This window comes from Artemia sp. Qi Xiang Cuo, chromosome 10, assembly GCF_049724085.1.
Source record: "Artemia sp. Qi Xiang Cuo chromosome 10, ASM4972408v1, whole genome shotgun sequence".
In the NCBI taxonomy this organism is placed as follows: domain Eukaryota; kingdom Metazoa; phylum Arthropoda; class Branchiopoda; order Anostraca; family Artemiidae; genus Artemia; species Artemia sp. Qi Xiang Cuo.
In genome coordinates, this window is record NC_142803.1 from 61,965,929 (window position 1) to 61,987,488 (window position 21,560).

Consider the following 21,560-nt stretch of genomic DNA (forward strand, 5'->3'; position numbering starts at 1 on the left):
AAAGGATCATAAATATGAAATAAAAATTAGACCCTATGATTGGCCACCACCACCAGGTGATCAAGAACAAATTCAAAGAATCAATTGGTTGGATTATCCATATATTGAATTACCCTACGAGGAACTCACCTGTATGAATGATTTATGTCGTTCTATCAATAAAAGAATTTCCGCTCGTAAAACAGGAGCTTTTCATTTCAACTATTCAAACGAGGAGGGCAAGATCTACATTAGTTCACCTATTGCCAGTGAAAAGGTTATTCTCAATGATAATCTAAAGGATGTTCTTGGCTTTAAGCTCAATATAATCAACGGTAAAAGTGCCGGAAACACTAATTTCATTTTTGCTGACTATCCGCCTGCCTTCTCCACGGACACCTGTATATTTCTCTAGGCCTCATTTGTGGAAACTTCTTGGGTTGGTAATTAAAATGTCCCCCTCCTACGAGTTCTTGAACGAAAAACCAATCAAGAACATATTCATCACTACAATATAAAGCATCTTCAGTATATCCCCGTAAACACTTCCTATTTGGAACTCTGTCAGTTAACACTAAGAACCGAATTGGGTGTTCCAATAGCAATTTCAAAAGGTTTGGCTGTGATTACATGCCATTTTCGACCCATCATTCAACAGCAAGATGTCTAATAAAAAAGTGGTATATTTCTTGTCCTGATATTGACTGCTATATTAATACACTTGGACCAAGACAACATGGCAATGGAATGGACTATTACAAAGGTCACACGTCAATGTCTGGCTACGGTCTTGGTAGTTGGTTTGATAAGCTGTTTCGCTCTTCACTACCACTGGCTAGAAAATATCTTGTACTGGCTGCGACAGATTTTTCATCCTCTACACTATACGATTGGGGCTCTGGAAAGGATTTTAAAAAAAGTGCTACGGAAAATCTTAGGTCTAGTGCACGAACCCTTGGTGATAAATTAAAACAGAACGGTAAAGGTTTAAAAAGGACAAAAAACAATGCATCACTCATCAGTCTCTACTCAGGACGGAAACGTAAGACATCCCTCTTGTCAAAGAAAAGAAGGAAAAAGCCGACACGTGCTGTAAACAGAAGCCCCAGAAAGAAAATTGTTAGATCGAAACTAGATTTCTTATCCTAGAATGTCCTACCTACTACATAATGATTCTCAACCTTCAATCACGGCCTCATTGAATCTATTCAATGCAGAATCTATTGATGTGAGTGTCAAACATTGATTACTAACAACAATTTTTTACACAGCAACTCCCCTCTGATAATATCCACTTTCACATTTATTCCAATGAAGACTACTTTATTGACTTGTCTTCAAAATTTATAGATTTACAAATGAAAGTCCGGAAATCCGATAATACAATGCCGATTCGGGGCGATGGGATATCCTATGAAAATTGCATATTACATAATTTATTTCGTCAAATTAGTGTCTACATCAATGGCACGCTGGTGAGCACAAGCAACAATCTCTCCAATTATACAAGCTCTATGCAATTCATGCTGATGACACCCAAGTCGTACAAGGAATTGAGAGGCGCCTCCAATGGATATGAATATATTACTAATACTGATAGTACAGATGCACTTAAACATGCTACAACTACTGAATTACATCTAGTTGGAAAAATATATCATGAAATATTTAATATACCCGACTGGCTACCGCCCACTGTTAAAGTGGATATAAAACTCACGCTTGCACCCTCCAATTTCATATTGAGAAAAGAACTTGCTGCCAATCCCGATGTAAGTCTCTCCCTCACCTCGGCAATACTTCACGTACGCAAACAACAGGTCATGAGTTCTGTTGCTTTGGCCGTAGAAAAACTGAGAGCCAATGGAAACAATATTAAACTACTTGTTCCTCATACAATCACCAATCAACGTCATATTGCCATGGGCTCACGCACCTTCACCGATTCATCCTTTATCAATGGTGAAATCCCCTCGAAATTGGCTTTGGCATTTGTAAAAAGTGCCAGTGCAATAGGATCATGGACTGAATGCCCACATAAATTCGAGATGTTTGGACTTTCATCTCTTGTGTGCAAAGTAAACGGCATCCCACTCTACAATCTATCTTTTGATAAATCCAATAGAACACTGTACGAGTTGACCATGCAAACCCTAGATCTTGACTCTCAACTATTTGAAAATGGTATAACCGAAGATATGTTTGCTAAAACACATGGTATCATTGTACTGGATTTGTTGGGTACACAGGATATGAGTATAGTACGTACGGGGAGTGTGCGTTTAGAGTGTACATTTGCCGACCCATTGGCTGAGAGTATTGCACTAATCTCACTAAATCAATATGAAACCTATTGGGAAATCACTCCCGAAGGTAGTTTTCTACTAGACTTGGCGCCATGAACACCAGTCAAATAATCAATGTATTTAATATGGACCCCTACATGTCCCAGTACAAATCCTATTGTTTGCCCTCGGACTTTCTTGGAAAAATTCAAAGTGTCAACAATACCTTAATTATTGTTAATAGCTGTCCGTCGACTGTGCTGACGGGTCATTGGCTGTGTATCTTTCAAAGAATGAAGACGATTGAATTTTTTGATCCTCTTGGTCTACCCAATACATTCTACACACTCCACGTCAGCAACTATATTGAGAGCAGTGGGAAAACTATTATTCAAAATAAAAAGAGGGTGCAGGATCTACTAACTAAAAGCTACGGTTTCCAAGCACTATTATATAATGTGTTCCGTTGTCGTGGCTATGCTTAAACGCATTTTCTCCACATTTATGGTGACAATTCACGTCTGAATGACTTTCTAGTGGAAAATATCCTCTCGGACCTATACAGTATTGATTTTAGTGCCCTAAGAGTAAAGTGCTTAAAAAATGTATGTGAATTTGTTTATTAATAAAATGTATATATATACAACAATGTCTTTAAATCTTCACTTTAGATTTCTTCTTCTTCGATGTATAGGCAACTGTCGTGAACCACTAATGCCGGTAAATCATTTGGATTCACTGTATATTGATCTTGATTGACTGCAAAGTCACGGTCACATTTTCTACAGTACAATGTAACTTCACTCTTGTCATATCTCTTTGTATAGTCAATTATACTATTTGCATTCATATTATGAAATTCAAAAGTTTCAATCTGTCTATTTGAAGCAATATCACATACAGTGTTTTCAAATGGTGAATCACATTCGGTAACTGCCAAATAAAAATCACTTGGTTTATAGTCCTAGTAGGTGGTGTCATCACAACGATGACGTGGAAACAAAATTGACTTGTTACCCCAACCGTTTAATCGTAGGCCAGATTCCTCTTCCCAGAATAATTTATATCCACGACGATACCAATCTCGTAGAAATAAACTGAAAACACGTTTGGGATTCTTTCCAATCATAGCGGGGTAAGTATTCTCCCACTGATCACATTTATCATAGTGACAATTGGAGCACAGGTGCCCTCTAGGATGAGAGTCACACACCTCCTCAAGACATGAATTACATCCTTTAATTTGTACTGCATAGCCTCTATGTAATTTACAAGGATTACATAATTTACACTTTTCACTATAGTCATCAATAATTGTACAAGTCTCACATTGATTCCAACTGCCAAGAGTGTACATGCACAATGGACATGTATCGAACATTTTTCGGTTTCCGATGTCAACTCACTCACAGCTAAAACAAAACTGATCGTCTTCGTTCGATAAATTCAACGAGAGGGAAATGGGGGAGAGAGGAGTAACTCTGTAACGGTACCTCTTTCGAATGACGGGGGAGCCATCTACATTGAATCCATTGGCAGTGTTTTCAAAAGTATATCCACAATATGATTCTGCCTTGTTCCAATTAATATATCAATAAATTGACTATAAGCATTTGAATCACATTTTAAAAGTTTCATACAATAGTCCAATGGGGGAGAATCACTCCTCATTATATTGTCAAGTGTTCCCTGACACGAGAATGTCCTGTGTTTAAGAGATAACTTGAGAAAAACATCATCCAAAATCAAATGTTTTTACATAAACACTAGATTTGATCTAATTCTCTCTTTCTCAAATTTATTCATTTTTCAATCCTTTCACTCTGACTGTTGACTCTAGACTAACCCTGATTCGTCAGTTCTAACCAGAAAAGCATGTACAATTAGTGATAGAGTTTATTGTCTTCAATATGTTTCACTAATGTACTAAAAGCACATTGAAGTCTATTCACATGTGCTATATCAACTTTTGCAGCGAAACATAATTGATCCTCCATTTTAAATTTGTTCAAGGATATTACATATCTTGCATATACTGCATCCCATTCCAGACAAATCCGCGATACTTTCGTGATTTCCACCGCAATGTTTGGTGCACTTGTACTATTATCATCAACTCCACTATCAACTTCTAATAGTGTAAACATTCCACTCATCGCCATCAACACAAATATATATCCAAATGAGTAAAGTCAAAACTGTTCTCACTCCTTTGAATTCTATTCACAGACTAATAAAACTATAGCAAAAAAATCCGTTCCTTATAGTCCCACCGCCGCTAATATGTAAACAAGCCCTCTGATTGGCTGAGAAGGAGGATGTATCCGACTCGCTGATTGGCTGAGAAGGAAACACGTGATCTAACTGTTTCCGGGAAAGTCATAACATTTGGGCGAGAGCAACAACAACAAATATTACTTCTAGACACCATGACATTCACGATCGATTACGCAATCAAGTTCTTGGAAATTCACTTCCCCCTCGAGTCCTTGGTCAATAGCATTGTTCCCGTTAGAATTCATTGCGCATGTGTAACCTTCGTCCCGGAGTTATTACACATAGAAACATCAAATAAATCGACCTTGGAAAAAGAGGTCATTGACCGATTACGCAATCATTCTCCCTAGGGAGGCTATGCCCTTATTTGGTGTACTCGTGGGAGTTTTTAAAAAAAGTGTCCGGATCGGGATTCGAAGGGGTGGTGTAATCGTCGGAGTCAATAAGGCCCTTCTACTAGTAGTAGTAGCGTGCAAATATTGCCTTTTTGGGCCATTGATCATATCTCTTACTACTTCCTAAAAGTTCCAAATTAATATACTCAGTCATTCCGGAATTACGCCAATTTGACATCCCATTTGCAAATAACGTGTTTTGTTTTAATTCAGCTTTCCCCTCAACATTCTCTGAAAGGCTCAGTTGAATACCCTTTGTCCTTTTGAAAACTAAAGGTCAAATATGCATACCTATCTCAATAATATATACTATATATAAACAATGAACAAACTGCCTAACTTACAACCCTTGCCCTGATGGCTATGTGTGTGTGTAGAAGGGGTGAGGGTTACTCCCCCAAAAGCACAATTACTGAACCTTACAATAAATCTGAAGAAAACAGGCTTTTCAAAAATTTGATTGGATGTTTATTTTAGGAAATGATGGATGGGAAATATGGGAAGTGTTTGCCCTCAAATCACTTTTGACTCTTAAAAAGGGTACTATAACTTCCATTTTCCAGTCAAATAAGCCCAATCCGAAGTTTATACGACCACCCATTCAATAAAAACCTTATATGCCTCCGGGGCATATTTTACAACCGTTACCCTAAACTTATGAGAGGTTGTTTAAATCCCAAAGGCTGTGCGATATGATCTTTTGACTATTCTGAAAAAAATGGCCACCTCAAAATTCCCATCCGATCCATTTGGGGAAAAACGCCCGTGGGGGGGGGGGGAGGTGCCCTTCGATTACTTTTGAATCTTAAAAAGGCCATCTATATTCAAAAATAGGAGTAGGATATACGGTGTGGAATTAATCCGTTCGTCACAACAAACTGAAGAAGCAATTCCAGCCAATAGTAGCCGTAGCCCAAACTCTAGCAAAAAGCGAGCTTCTTCAGTTTGTTGCCACGAACTGATTGATTCTACACCTTATATTCTACTCCTGTTTTTGGAATATAAATAGAATTCCCAGAATCCCTTCTTTTCTTCATAAGCTTGATTTGACTTAATTTCCCTTTGGTTTCTCAATTTTACATTTGGGAGAATTTTCCAGGTGGAATTCTCCGAGAGTCCCTGGGAGTAATTGACCAGGGAAAAAATTGCCACAGGAGAGGGAACTTTTCGGGGGGAATACGCCCTCTATAAGTAATAATATAAATAATACGGGAAATACAAGACCCGAATAAACAGTTTCATTGAGGACTTTAAAAATGCGGCATGATAGACCCATACACGTACGCGGGAGAGAAATCCTTCGTGTCTGTCAATTGTCAAATGAAATTTTTATCGTTATTATTGAAACTCCTCTTGTAAGATTCCCGCACACGTAGGTGCCTTGAAAAGCATATACATGCTGCAGAAGTATCTGGAATTCGGTAATAGAGACTGTAGAAACGTCACCAGTAAAAGGACTATCCCAAGGAAAGAAATCTTTTGTGATACCAAAATGAAGACCAAAATGTTTTCTTCGACGTAAAAGTTAGACACTAAATCTCCTATTTGACATAACAATTTGGGACTTGTTAATTAAATGAAACACACTCAAGAATTACGGCTAGATTAGGTCTGAGAAAACCGGTTTCATAGCCACAAAGACTAGTGACAGAATAGATGGGACATATACAAATTGGGCTATATATCTACACATTAGGGGGGGTGGAGGTAAAGTATAGTGAATTTGCACGCAAAATGTGTTAGCTACGATTGTTCTGCATATTATAAAGTAAGAATTGTTTTCTAACTTCACGCTGTCTAAATACTTTACCCCCCCCCCCTAAAGTGCAAATATATAGCCCAAATTACATAAGTTTCTATCTATTCTGTCACTTGTCTTTGAGGGTATGAAACTGGTTTTCTCAGATCTAACCAAAGCGTAATTCTTGAGTGTTTCGTTTAATTAACAAGCATCGTAATTTGAATATAAAAGACTGCTAAAAGTATATTGCATAGTGATAAAGAAATAAATAGAATGATTCATAAATAATAAATTAGTAATCGACTAATAACAACTAGCCCTCTTTTAATTTAGCAAAATGGTGAAGGGTGAAAAACACATATTCCTAAAAAGCTGATTCCTAAAAAAACTATAACCATATATTTGGACTGAATATATATTCCCCCCCTCCATCTATGTTTTGCCCAATTTTCAAAAAAGATGACTAGGGGCGTAATTTTGATAAAATTCTCAGGGAGGGGGCAAAGTTAGAACCAGTTTTCGCAAGTTAAGTGTAAATGACCAAGAGGAAAAAATGAAAAATGAGCCATTGAGCCATAATTGAGCCATAAGTTCAATGAGCCATAATACTTCATGTACCATTAAGGCAAAGGTATGCTAAAGAAAACTGACCTGATTCTGTGGATGCTCGAAAAATGTAGTTTGTCTTAGTTCTTGACGAGAGTAGTTTTTCTTAGTTCTTAGTTCAAATCTTAGTTTTGACGAGATTTTCAAAGACGCTAAATTTCAGCTGGGGGCGGCAAACTGGGGTCTGAGGGGTTAGTATACGCCTGATCAATAAAAATTACATATTTGGGGGGGGGGGGTAAAAAAAAATCAATTTAAGAAGGCGAAAGATTTTGATGAAACTGTGCATTCAGCATTCAAATCCGAGAGACAGTACTACACATCCCTGGCCCTTTCCTTTCATAAAATGATCTCTATTTTCTCACTTGCCTACTAAACTAACGATAGTGGTGGTTGATACTATCCTTCCCATTGCGACAATCTTTTTCTATGCACAGCAAAAGATTATATCGGCTTATCTATCGGCACAGAAATGGAAAGTTGGGTGTGGCATATTAGGCTTCGCGTTCGGAGTTTAAAAAGTAAACATTTAAAACCATATAAATGATGACCCTATATTATTATTATTATTATTATTTATTTTTAACCCACACTGTACAGAGGTAAGATACGTGGAGTATCACGAGGAAAACACATAAAATGCAACTCAAATCAATATAGAAATTAAAGATTACCAGTTACAGAGTATCACATAAAAATTTAACAGAAACTAAAACAAAAGAGAAATAACATGAAAGGAGGGGGGAAAAAGAAGAGAGAAAAAAAAACTCACAACTTGCAGAACCTAATAAGCAGTAATATGCAGAAATATGGACACAAGCTGTCATTATTATTATCATTATTTGAATTTTACTCACTCTTTACAATACTAAAAAATGTGCAGTGACCAAAAAGAAAAAAACAACTAAACAAATAAAAGAAAAATAACTTACGACTGAAAAAACACGATAAGGTGATGGTGCGGAGAAAAATGGATACAAGCAGTATACAAAAGTTTTCTGTGTAGTGCTTCCAGTTTTTCAGTAATATTAGGAACAAGAAATTTATTAATAATTACCCGGTTTTTGGTCCAAGGTGGAAGAAACAACAAAAAATTTATAAAATCTAAAATAATTAATCCGGATTCTTTTTAACTCATTTTCTTACGAAGGAGAAAAATTCCAGAAGCAAAAAGAATTGAATGGTCACAAAAAGTTGAGTAGAGGTTGGCCAACGTGAGTTTATTATATTTACCTCTATTTGCAACAATCTTAGCATATCCTAATTTAATTTTCATATTAATATCTGAGACTGTGCGATGGCGCAAGCTCGGAAGACTATTAGTAATAGAAATACCGAGCTATCGAAGAGAATCTACGAGAGGGATAGTAAAGCCACTACAGCGAAGGGAAGTACTAGAAATGTTATTAAAAGAAAGAAATTTATATTTATCTACACTAAGAGAAAGGCCTATGTCTAAAAAAGAAGTGGCAACACAAGAGACCATGCTAGATAAACAAGTTTTAGTACGGATTATAAGAAGCAGATCATCAGCGTAAGCCAGGTATGAAACATCAGAAAAACCGGAGAGATAGGTAGCCGATATCTTTACCAGAACTCCTGAAATACATAAATTAAATAGGGTCGGAGATAAAACTCCACCTTGCTTTAAACCTCTTTTCAATTTAATATTAGAAGCTGGCACAGATTTCAGCCGAAGAAAAGAATTAGAGTACCAGTACCGAAGAAGCAAAATAAACGATAGATTGACACCGCAAACACGAAGAGCAGAAAAAAGCTGACTATGACATACACTATCAAAAGCTTTTGATAGATCTAAAGAACAAAGATATATACTCCTTCCCTTAGAAGAATTTTCAAGGAGCAAAGAAGATAATACACGATGTGCGTGTTGACAACCTAATCCGGGCTCAAATCCAAAATGTTTATCCCTCTCAAGCATATTATTAGTCACAAAAGGTAGTAATACATGCTCAAGAACTTTACTAAAAGTGCAAGAGACAGTAATAGGTCGGTAAGAAGAGCAAATTAAAGGAGAATTTCCCTTCTTGAAAATTGAAGAGACAATACCACACAAAAAACTCTCCGGTACACTAGAAGTGCAAATACACATCTTGAGAAGTAGATGTATATGGTCAATAAGGGGGGAGCAATCTAATAAAAGGCAAAATCTAGATATACCATCATTATCAGCATTATCTGATTTAAGTTTCTTAATTGCTTCAACAACGGATGAAAGAGAAATTGGAACACAAAGACGCTGAGATAGAGGGGTACTAAAAACAGCAGAAAGAGAATGAGTATACAAAGAATGCACACGGTAACTAAAATTAGAAAAAATAGACGAGTAATGGCCATGCCAAGCAGACGCAGGAAGACAATCACTACTTGGAACATCACTTCTAATTGACTCAGAATTAATAACTTTTCGCCATTCTCTCTTTGACACTGGAAAATCCATACCACAATAACGCACTGACTTAAGATATTTTTTATATTCACTGCGCGTCTTACGTTTAAGTCAGATACAATTCTATAAGGCGGTCTATCACATTCATTCCACACTTTTAACCAAAACTTAGCTTTATTTTTAAAAGTTTTTAAATTAGAATCTAAAGACCAAATAGGTTTTTGCGTACCACATCTAACACGTTGCAGCGGCACTGCAACTGCCTCGGCATCTTTTATAAATTTAATTCTTTGATTATAATAGCAATTCAGGTCCTTTTTGCAATTCACTTGTATAGAGTTCTGAAGCAGATGATAGGGAACTCATATAGCAGACAGCACACTTGTTAGTGTAAACGCATAGAGAGGAACATCAGCTCTCTTTCAATTACTTTTTTCAAACTATTAAGAAGACCGGGGTACTTTACAAATACTTGCAGGGTTTAAATTCAGCGTAAGAGTAAGTGAAATAGGGAGATGGTCTAAGTCTTGTTCTTCAGCGTGTACAAACACTATTGATGTAGTAATACTAGGTGAGCAAATAATGTGATCAATATTGCTCTTACTGCCTGAATGGTGAATGTAAGAATACAGATGAGTTTTGGGTATAATATGATAAGATGGAAGGCAATCTAACAACAAATCACTTCTCACTGATGAGTTATTTATATCCGTATTGAAGTCACCAAAGATCATATAATCTAGAGAAATAGGAAGAATTTTTTCCACTAAAAACTTCAACGTGTTACAAGTTTTAGCATATCTAGCCATTGATCTGGAAGAACGGTCATCATAAGGCAGATAAGAATTAATAAAAACTATAGTGCCCAAACGAACAGCCAAAAAAAAACTCATCCGAGTAAAAAATCACCGGCGAAACCAAATTAGGATTGCGCTTAAAAACACAAGCTAGCCCACCGGATGGGCGGCCTCTTGTGGCTCTGGCAGTAGTAAAAAACACATCATGATGAAGGCTCCGACGCAAAACGTTAATGCTAAAGTCTGTAAGAAGATGCTCCTGTAAACAGACCAAATCAAAATCATTGTAGAGCTCATCAATCACGAAGTCCTTATCCTTTGTTCAATTAATATTAAACGATATTATTGTAAACTCCAAAGTCATTGCAAAAAGTGGGAGCGCGACATTAGTTCCTTAGATACAGGGCAGGACAGGCTATAAAAAGCATGATTTTTATCACAGTTAGCACACTTGGGAGCAGCACTACAAGGACTATCCTTAGTAGAAAGATGGCCCAGCACATCTGGCATATTTCGGGACATTGCTGGTGCAAGCTCTTTGAAAGTGATCGTATGATCGGCATTTGAAGCAGCATTTAGGTATTTCCTTAAGTTCGTGAATTTGAAAAGATTCATATCGAACTTAAATTCCTTCTTTGAAATAAGCAGACTGAGTGAATGAGTCTTCAAATTCAAGTTTGACTGACATAGTCTGGCCCAGCCGATTTGCACTTATTATACCTTGCAGTCTATTAATAACGGAAAGGTCGGTATCAACTGGGAAACCTCTGAGAATCCCAAAAAAGCGCTTGGATCGTACTTTAACTATTGCTCCGGTAATAAAATCTTCAGTTGCAGATTTATCAATATTGAAATACCATCTGTCTTTAACAGGTTTCACACTACAAACTAATTCATGCCCAGCTATTCGATCGAGAACAGATTTGCGTTTAATCGGATCAGACAGATCTGAAGGCACTTTAGAGACAATAACTGTCGTACGAGTCTCAACTGTTGGGGTAGGTTTGAGAAGTTGAGGAAAATTCAACGGATAATTGTCAAGTTTCCCTGACATTTCAGCAACCACTTGTTGTAGCTCATTAACGTTAGAGAGTAAAGAAGTAAAAGCATTTGCAGGGAGACATGGCACCTCTGTAGGTCGCTTTATCACAAACATAGGTACATTAGTGTCGCTACTGTCAAGAGATCTTAACGGAGAAATAATGTCACTAAAATGATTAGAAAGTGGGTTGTTCCCCTTACGTACTCGGCAATCAGATTCAGGTGCACTTATTTGCCACAGTAAACTTTTAGCTTCTTTGACTATATTCACGTCAAAAACCTCCATGACCTTGTCTTTTGATAATATCCTCCTCAATTCCGCTTAGCAAAATGCTTTGAATAAAATTCAGAACCGGAGAATATACAAGTTCAGGCGTTTCGTTAGAGCTTTTCATGGCTATCGCAATCACCACACAAACTAAAAAGTCTCAAAATTAATTCAGGAAAAAATACTGAATTAATAAATATCGAAATATAGGTCAAACTAAAAGCAAAGTAGATTCCATCTTATAATCCTCTTAAAGTTAAATAAGGTCAACAACTCACTTGGAATAAATTATGACCTCACCAAAATAAATCGAGACAGGAATAATATCCAATTCAATTTTGGTGTCACCTCACTGAACTCTGAAACGAAACTGAAACTATATGATTTGTTGATTTTACAACCCCTAGTCTCCTAATATATATTTGATTTGTAAATTCAATAAATATTCAATAACTATTTTGGTAACCTGAACTTGTTGTAGCACATTGGATTGATGCTCAACTTGGCAATACAGGGGCCAAAGTTTGATCTCCGCCAGGGGAATATTGGGTGACAGGGCGACAAACTTGCTACATGGCCTTGTAAAAAGACCCAACAACTTGAACGTCGATTCGACGCCGTGTGGACCAGCAATGGTTCTGGGGGGTCTTCTTGATAACCTGGGGGGATCCTTTTTTGATAACCTGTATTGATATAGTATCTTTTGATTTAGTTCAATATGATCAGTTGATACTGTTCAGTTGATACAGGCTATAAAAGATGAAGCTGATTCTGCAACATGTGATGGCTATCATAAACTCGTATCCACGGAACTTTGCTCATAAAATCTGTTTTTTCCTAATCAAGACCTTGATATAAAATCAAGACCTCTTTCAAATATGTTTTGTTTTGATTTCAAATCTTTCCATTAAGACTAAACTTCAGTGAAACACTGAAGTTTCACCTTAAGACCCTTAGCATTTTTGAACCCACCCAGGTTCGAACATATCTCCCATTCCCAATAATGAATTTTTTATGTGAATAATGGGCAAATTAGCTAATTTGACACTCTTACCAAAAATGAAAAATTAATTTCTTTTAAGATCAATTCCACCAAAATCAGTTAGTAAGAAAGACTGACCAGTCTGTAAAATCCATTGCTCACCTTTCCCAAACATTTTGGCCAACGACACCTCTACCCTTGCCAATAATCCCATTGGTTCCTGCTGTATAAATGATAGAACTGGTTTGAAATTAAATAAAAAGGATAAAATCTTAGATTTCTGCTATAGATATTTGCCCCCCCCCCTCCCCAGCCCTTTCATTTTAAAAATTAATTTTTAGGTATATTTATTTAAACGAGACTTTTTATACCTATTCGTTTAACAAAATAATAGGCAGCACAATATCACTGGCTAAGTAAATAGCGATGTGGGCACCGCGTTTTATTATTATTATTTTTTTAAACCAGGGAACTTCATATACAAGGAATTGTCATAGAACGTTCGAAAGGGGCTCATTCCATTGGAAATTGAAAGTCCTAGTGTCCTTTTAATAGTCAACTGTGTTTGGACGGCGACCCCCCGAAGGATTGGAAGGGCGCATAGTGGAAAAGCCTAGTAAACATGTCTTTTAGGAAGACACCCCCCTGGAAAAGCCCTCAGGCTATGGGCTATATGTTATAATGAATACCCCTTCTTAAAATATAAAGTTTTATGGAAGGAGTGGTCGTATAAACTTCGAAGGGAGCTCGTGTCATTGGACATCAGTCCAGTAACTATGTATTTGGGGGATTAACCCCCCCCCCCCCAAGCCCTCAGGGTAAGAGCTGTAAGTTAGGCAGTTCGTTTATTGTTTACATATAGTTTATGTTATTGAGAAGGTATGCATGTTTGGCCTTTCCTTTCAAAAAGTATAAAGGACATTCAGGTGAATCTTCCAGAGAATGTTGAACCACCCCCATGCCTTCTCAAGACCAGATCAAAATTTGCACTTTACTGCAAAGGGAAAAAAAATTACCATGGGTTGGCAGTTTAATACACATATTCTGTTATTTAGTCCTTGAGATTTTAATAGTTTTTTTTTTATTTATTAAAGTCAAAAAAGGGAAAAGATTTTTTATAACTTATCCTTGAAAAACTTGTTTAGTAAATTTTTTTTTTTTTTAATTAATCAACTAAACAACAAAACTACTCCCTTTATTTTGAAAATATATATCCCCCCTTACAATTTTGTGAATGAAGTCCCCAGGAAAAAATCAAATATGGTGGTCTTTAGGTCAAAGAAAACAATTTTTACGTATTCTTTTATTCTCGCCTCTGCACTAAAAGCTTACATCCATATATAGATAAATACAGAAAATAAATTTATAATGACTGAAAATGTAAGAGTCTTGCCGTGTCATTTAACACCAGAGGCAGTTTTAGGGGGACAGAGGGGGCCACTGCCCTGGGCGCAGAAATTTTAGGGGCGCAAAATTTTGAATTAACAATCTAAAAATTATAATTATTCTGTAGTTTTTAAAAATTTGTTTTTATTAAAATAAGTAGAGGGCGCAGTAGACATCAAAGTACAAGCCAATTGAATATGAAATTTGCATTTTTCCATATTTTCATCACCCTTCCTTGAATATAAACTAAGTAGCAATAAAACTAAAATATTACAATGATTTAGATCCCATTCAATTGTTCCAAGAGCTTCAAGATATGAAAAAAAGTTCAACACTTTAACTTGTCCGTGATGAAACCTATACGTGTTAAAATTAATAGTGCGGTACAGAGATGAAGGGGTCTTCGTAAACATAAGAGTCCCCTATCAATATTATTATCAATTAAAGTGTAGGTGGCCAGTAATGAAGGGTCACTTAGTAAGCTTAAATTAAGGTACCTCAGGTCAACTATGAGCCAGGAGTGACTACATGTTACCAATGTTACTAAATGTTGCGGAAAAAAGTTTAACACTGATACTTTTCCTAAATGAAACCTATGCGCGTGTTAGAATTAATTACGCGATACAAAGAGGAAGGGGCCATCGTAAACATAAGAATTCCGTATCAATATTGTTAGTGATTAGAATGGCCAGTAATGAAAGGTAGCTTAGTAAGCTTAAATTAACGTACCTCCGAACAACTATCGACCAGGAGCGACTAAAACATTTAGCGTTAATGAGCATAGGACGCAAACAATTAGAAGCAATAAATTGGGACAAGATAACTAATAATTTTGCACAGGCTAAAGTAAGAAAAATAAATCTAAATAAATTCAATCTTTTTAATAAATGAAAATTTTGTTTATAAATGAAAGTTTTGTTAAAATTTGGCCAGAAAATTGTGGGAGAGAGGGAACTAATCAAGATTTTCCCCTGGGTGCCAGAAAGTCCAGAATCACCATAGCTTAGCACCCTTACATCCACTTTTTCTAGTGATATAAGGTTTCGAGACAAAAGTTTCAAGGCTTAACACCTCACAGCTTGTTATCTTACGCTTAGTTTGAACCGACACGCTAGCAGCTAAATCACTTTTACCCAGAGGCAATTAGAAAGCTCCTTGCGTTTACTTATATGTAAAGATGCATTGTAATTTGAGAGCTATACGGCTCTTTGAAAATTTTATTTTAAAATTCAGAGAGATGGAAACATGTGAATTGTTTCAAGGAATGTGTTCATTAAATACACATAATAGAATCAAAAATCTGGTTATTTTACAAAATATTTTAATTTACTTGTGCGTAAAGATGCACTGTAATTTGAGAGCTATCGATTCTTTGATGATTATTCTAAAATTCAGAGAGCTGGTATGTGAAACGTTCTAAGTGTTCTAATACACATAATACAATCAAAAATCTGATTATTTTATAGAGCATTGTTCCCTCTTTCTTTTGACACTATTTACGAGCATATCAAATGCGGCACTTTAGAAAGCAAACATGAAATCAGTTATGGAGGTTGTCGCCAATTTCAAGATAGAGTGTGTCGATTTTTGTCTTTTTCTATTCAAAATAATAATCTTTTTATCTTTCAAAACCAACAGAAAGACCGATAAAATCGTTCAAGTTTTTGGTCAAAGGCAAACTAAAAATGTTTTAATGTTGAAGAGATATCCAAACGGCTTGGACATCTGTTGGGTCTTAAACTTTTTCAAAAGTAAATAGAGCCCAAGCACAGTCTATGTAATAAACTGTCAGCACTATTCACACAAGGAACAACAAAAAATGGTTTAATGTTGAAGAGATATCCAAAAGGCTTGGACATCTGTCGGGTCTTAAACTTTTTCAAAAGTAAATAAAGCCCAAGCACAGTCCATGTAATGGCACCATCAGCTTTATTCATACAGGGGACATTACCTATTCTCTATTCCAGGATTCTTTCGAATTAGATCCAACCGATTCCTTTGAGCAAAAATCAAGAAACCATTCATAGGTCTTTTATCCGGTTTACTTCTTCTTCTTCTGTCTCGTCTCTTCTCGTTACGTTTTATTTCTGCTATCTTTCGCTTCTTCTTTTGAGTATCATGAGGCAATAAAGGTGAAGAGTCTTCCGAACCCATTTCGACAGTGTCTTGTTCTATCTGGGGCTTATGGGGATTACGATCTGGAGACAAACATGGTTGCACATGATATGGTTCATGATTGCTATATTGTCCAGTGGCAAGCAGGTTAGATTCCTCATTGTACATATTGCGTTCTGATTGGCTGAGACATTTCCAAGTCTCACTGAGAATAACATTGATGGACCTGTTTAAAAAACAAAAGAGAATATAAGTAATTATTGTAAAGGGAAACATCCAAAATTACTAAATTTACCAGGGCAAGATATTAGTGATATCGTTGGATACATCTACAGTACGCAGAGTTACTAATAATAAAAAAAGGGATACCTTTGTTACTAGTTATACGGGGGGTGGGGGAGGTGGTGGTAACAGTGCTTCCCCTATTACAACAACCATTTTTAAGTATTGTATAAAATTCAATTAACAGGTCAATTAAAACAGATAGAAAGAAATAAAGGGGCATCATGATCCTCTCCATGAGGTTTTTGGGGGAAGGAGTGTGTGTGTGTAAAATACTACCAGGGCTTTTTTTTCAGTTATTTTAAATGATAATTTTTTCTCTTTCTCTATTTATATACAATGTTCAAATGTATTTTAACATATGTATACAATGTGTTTACACATCCAAGAACCCAATTGTAGATAGTGATGGCTTGGCAGCGAGGAAGATTGGAAATCGTACAGAATTTCAGTCCACTTGAACAATAGTGCCCCATCCCCGCCACCCAAAATTCTGTAGTAAAAATACTATAAAAAAGATTAAAAAGCTACTATTCATCAAAAGTCCTGACTAATTATTATGTAAAGTGATAGAAGTTTTATAGGAAATAAGAAGCTGAGAAAGTTTTTACGTATTGGAGGGATACATAGATACTGTTTTCTGTAATCTTTTCATGAATAATTTGAATCTCAGGGTGTATCTTTGTTTATAATTTTTATACTGTTGTATTTTTGTTTTAACGGTGGTTCACAAATGCTCTTAGTGTTAATAAACATCATATTCAGATTTTCTCCTAAGTAAGAGTGACTTTTGAAATAAAAGGGCCGAAGAATTGGATAAAGAAACTTTTTGAAAGCACAAAAACGACTTAGTTTAACTTTCCAAGTGTTGAGAAGGTAGCCACCCTCATATACAGACTAATTTCTTTTCATACTAAGTTTTTTATACCGCTCTTTGATTTCAGTTGAAAAACCTTTTTTGTTTTTTAAATTTATCCAATAGTATTCAATTTTATATTATATTCCTGAATTGTTTTTTCGTGATTTCTTTTCTGGGGGGGGGGGGATGAGTGATCGTAGAAGGGCATAAAAAACCTTTTATAAATCGATTTGCTTGCTTATTCGATATAAAAGTTCAGTACTTATATTTTCTTGGTTCTGACTTGGAATTCGACTCTGTGAGATTGAAATTACATTAAACACTAAATAAGAAAAACTCCCCTTAAAGTTCCTTCAGATCTTATCATAGGAAGCGCAATCACGCTGCCTAAGTAAAGAACGATGTTGGCACAATGTATTATTTATTATTTTTTTTTTTCCTTTAGACCAGGGCACTTCGTATCGACGGAGTTGTCGTAGAAACTTCGAAAAGGATCTCGATTGGAAATTGGAGTAGCTTGTGCGCTTTTTAATAGTCGAAAGTGATTGTACTTGTTGCATGTTCAAGCCACATTCAGACTCCTTGTGGCGCCCAGCAGATGACGACATGTCTCCTTCTATAGGTTTCGCTCGAGGGTGGCAGGTTCCACCATTTCCAGCCACTGGCGATCCCAGCGACGGCCGTATTTTCGGAATCCTCCGATCGGCTCTAGATTAGACGTAATTGTTGCGAGCCACGTATTCTTTTGACCTCCTGTCCTCTTCTTCCATGCTGGTAGTGGTAGACATTTAAGACATTTTTTTCTTATAAGGTCATCTGGTCTGTGCATTGTGTGGCCAAACCATCTCAGTCTCCTGTGTTTAACAATGTCAGAGACAGGTGGGCGATCCCCACATCTTCCCCTTACTTATTCATTCGAGATTCTATCTGAAAGGCGGATACCCAGGATATACCGCAAGCATTTGTGGTTGAATGTATTCAAGCTCAACGCTTCGGCTGCTTTCAGTGACCACGTTTTACATCCATAGAGGAGGACAGAGAGAACCATAGCTTCATAAACTCGGAGATTTGTGCGTGGCGATATTTTGCTCCGCTTCCAGAGATACTACCGTAGTTGAAGGAAGACAATCCAGGCTGAAGATATGCGGCTCTGGATTTCTTCTGATGATTCGCCGGCAGGGTTTACCATCGATCCGAGGTTTTTGAACGACTGGACGTCCTCTATCTGATTACCATTTAGGGTCACATGGGTTTCATCCATCCCATCTGTTCTCATGGATTTTGTTTTTGGTATGCTTATTTGGAGACCAGTCGAGAGTGCCTTGACTGCCATGTAATTTATCATAGCCGGGGCTTCTGCAACGGATTCAGCAAACATGTCCACATCGTCAACATAGTCAAGATCTGTGACGGAGAAGGACAGGCTCACTGCAACGCCTTTATACTTGTCCAGGACCCTGAGGATCCAATTGATGACGAAATTGAACAAAGTTGCTGAAAGGACACAGCCTTGACGTACACCTTACTCGATCAGGACTAGATCTGGAAGATCGCCATCGACTCTTACCCGGGCCTTTGTTCCAGCATAGTATGCCTTGAGCAAATTGATGATCTTCTCAGGCACACCGTCCTCTCTCATTGCTTCCCATATTGCATCATGGTGGACCTAATCAAAGGCAGTGATGAAGTTTATGAAAATTTGGATTGTTTCCTGCCGGTGTTTAAACTGGTGTTCAAGGATCTGTCGCAGGCTAAAAATATGGTCAAATCAACCCATGCTCGGCCTGAATTCTGCTTGGTTGGATTGCGTTCGGCTGTTTCTGGTGTTTCTGAATCTATTTAAAAGTATGACTGCGAACAGCTTGGCAGCAATGGGAATAAGGGATATACCTCGGCAGTTTTTGCACTCTATTCGGTCTCCTTTTTTGAAGATAGGGGCAATTATTGAGGTTTTCCAGACATCTGGGATGTATTCATTGTCCCAGGCTTCGGTTGTCACGCTATGAAGTTCATCCACCGCAACCTCGGGGAGAGCTTTCAGTAGCTCGGCAGGAATCCCATCTATTACTGGGCTTTTATGGTTTTTCAAAACTTAGATCGCCTTAATTACTTCATCCCTGGAGGGTGGGTCCGTACATACATTTTCATAAGCCTGGTTGTGCGGGGGGTTTTGCGGTGCTGTAAGTGGTTGCTTTCGATTACTATTGTCTTCTGGTCTCAATAGCTCTTGGAAGTGAACTCGTCATCTTTCGCTACGCTCCCCGCTGCTTTTGAGTATTTTCCCATCCCTCGCCTTAAGCGAGGGGATGGTAGTTTGTTTCTTCTTCCCAGTGCATTCTCCAAGTATCTGATAGAGTTTTCGTGTATCGTTCCGTGATGCGGCTCTTCCCTTATAACTGGCAACATTAGCCCAGTAGGCTTTTTTGTCAGCTCTTGCTGCTTTGTGACATTCTTGTCGTAGCACTTTGTGTGTGGAGGACTTCTTGTTTGGCATTTCTTTTTTCCTGGCAAAGAGCTTGAGTGTCTTTTCTGAGATCAATTTCTTGGTTTTACGCTTGATAAACCCAAGTATGTTTGAGGCAACTTCATTGATGTGGTGCTTGAATTTTCTCCAATTCTTCTCAATCTTTATCTTGGGGCAGTTGGGGCACTGATCAGTCGGGGTTGCCTCATCGGTGTCATCTTGAAGGACAGCGAAGCGGTTTGAGAGTTCAAGGACAAATGCTCCTCGATACTCAACTACTTTCAGCTTCGACACGTCTATTTTCTGGTTCGGCATAGTAGTCTTCTTTGAGCTAAGTCTGTAGTTTAGCCTTGTCTTCAGCAAGAAGTGGTCAGATCCATTTTTCGATCCCGTTTCAGCACCTCTGTTCACTCTCGAGTCCAACACCATGGATTTCTATCGTCGGGATAAAAGGAGATAATCTATTTGGGCCTTTACTCTTCCATCGCGGAATTCCCATATATACGTATGACACGGCTTGTGCCTAAACCAGGTGTTAGCCACAGCGAGATTGTTCTGCATTGCGAACAGCAAAAGCCTGATTCCATTTGTGCACCTGTCTCCGAGGCCGTGCTTGCCGAACGCCTGTTCCGAGTTATTCAGTTTTCCGCCGATTCTGGCATTGAAGTCGCTTCCAATTAGGAAGATATCTTTCCGGGGAATCTTATCAATGACTGTCTGCAGATCACTGTAAAACTGATCTTTTTGTTGTTCAGTGGCATCTCTTATTGGGGCGTAAACGCTAAGGATAGTCAGATAGTTCGTGCGACCTATAATTCTTGCCCGGACGATTCTCTCAGACACAGGCTCATATTCGATGAGCCCTGTGACTGCTTTGGGGGAAAACAGGATACCTAATCCTGCTCGGCCAGATCCATCTGATGCTCCCGAGTTATAAAAAGAGACCGCCTTCCCAGCCGAGGATTCAAGGGTCAAAATCTTACGTCCATTTAGTCTCGTCTCAGAAACGCACAGAATATCAAGGTTATAAAGATAAAATTCATCAGCTACAAAAGCTTGTGTTAATGACTATTTAATCGAGCACAGGTTCCAACAGCCGATATTCAGGCCTTGTCTTCTTGATAGGACGGTAACTAGCATTCTTTTCGACGAGAGCACCATTCTCGTCGCATCGCATAATACCGGGGATGCCGTAGCCAAACTTTTCATCATTATATTTTTTATCATCATTGACCGTTTCTTGGGGATAAGGTACACCACAAGGTCCCCAGTCTTGCGCTCACCCGAAAGGCGTTGCCCATCACCTTGCTCGGCATGAGCTCAGTGATGTTTACACCCCTTCACCACTTTGAGGTGCGCTAGCAGATTTCCTATGCTGCCTAAGGACAGAGGATGCCCATTACCTGGATGCCCACCACCACCGTGGAAATTTCCAGGCTTAGTAGCCCTTTACTTCCCCCTAAAATCAGCAATAGGCTTTAGAAGGGGATTGGAAGGCAACTAACACCCCTTCCACGCCCATCATTTCCCCAAACACATCCAATCAAAATTTTGGGATAGTCATTTTGTTCAACGTAGTTGAAAGTTCTGGAAATTAGGTCTGTGAGGATGACACCCGCCCCCCCCCCCCCCCCCAAAGCCCTCAGGACAAGGGTTGGTAAGTTATGCCCTGC

General features: G+C 37.8%; 1 protein-coding gene across 1 annotated transcript in view; it reads right to left on the reverse strand.

Annotated features, from left to right (window-relative positions):
* The window catches only part of LOC148948003 (uncharacterized), an 88,677-nt gene that overhangs the window by 17,368 nt on the left and 49,749 nt on the right, over positions 1–21,560 (reverse strand). Inside the window, exon 6 of the mRNA XM_089095642.1 lies at positions 16,119–16,508. Coding sequence (XP_088951768.1) covers positions 16,119–16,508 — 390 coding nt within the window. The remainder of the gene's footprint in view (positions 1–16,118; positions 16,509–21,560) is intronic.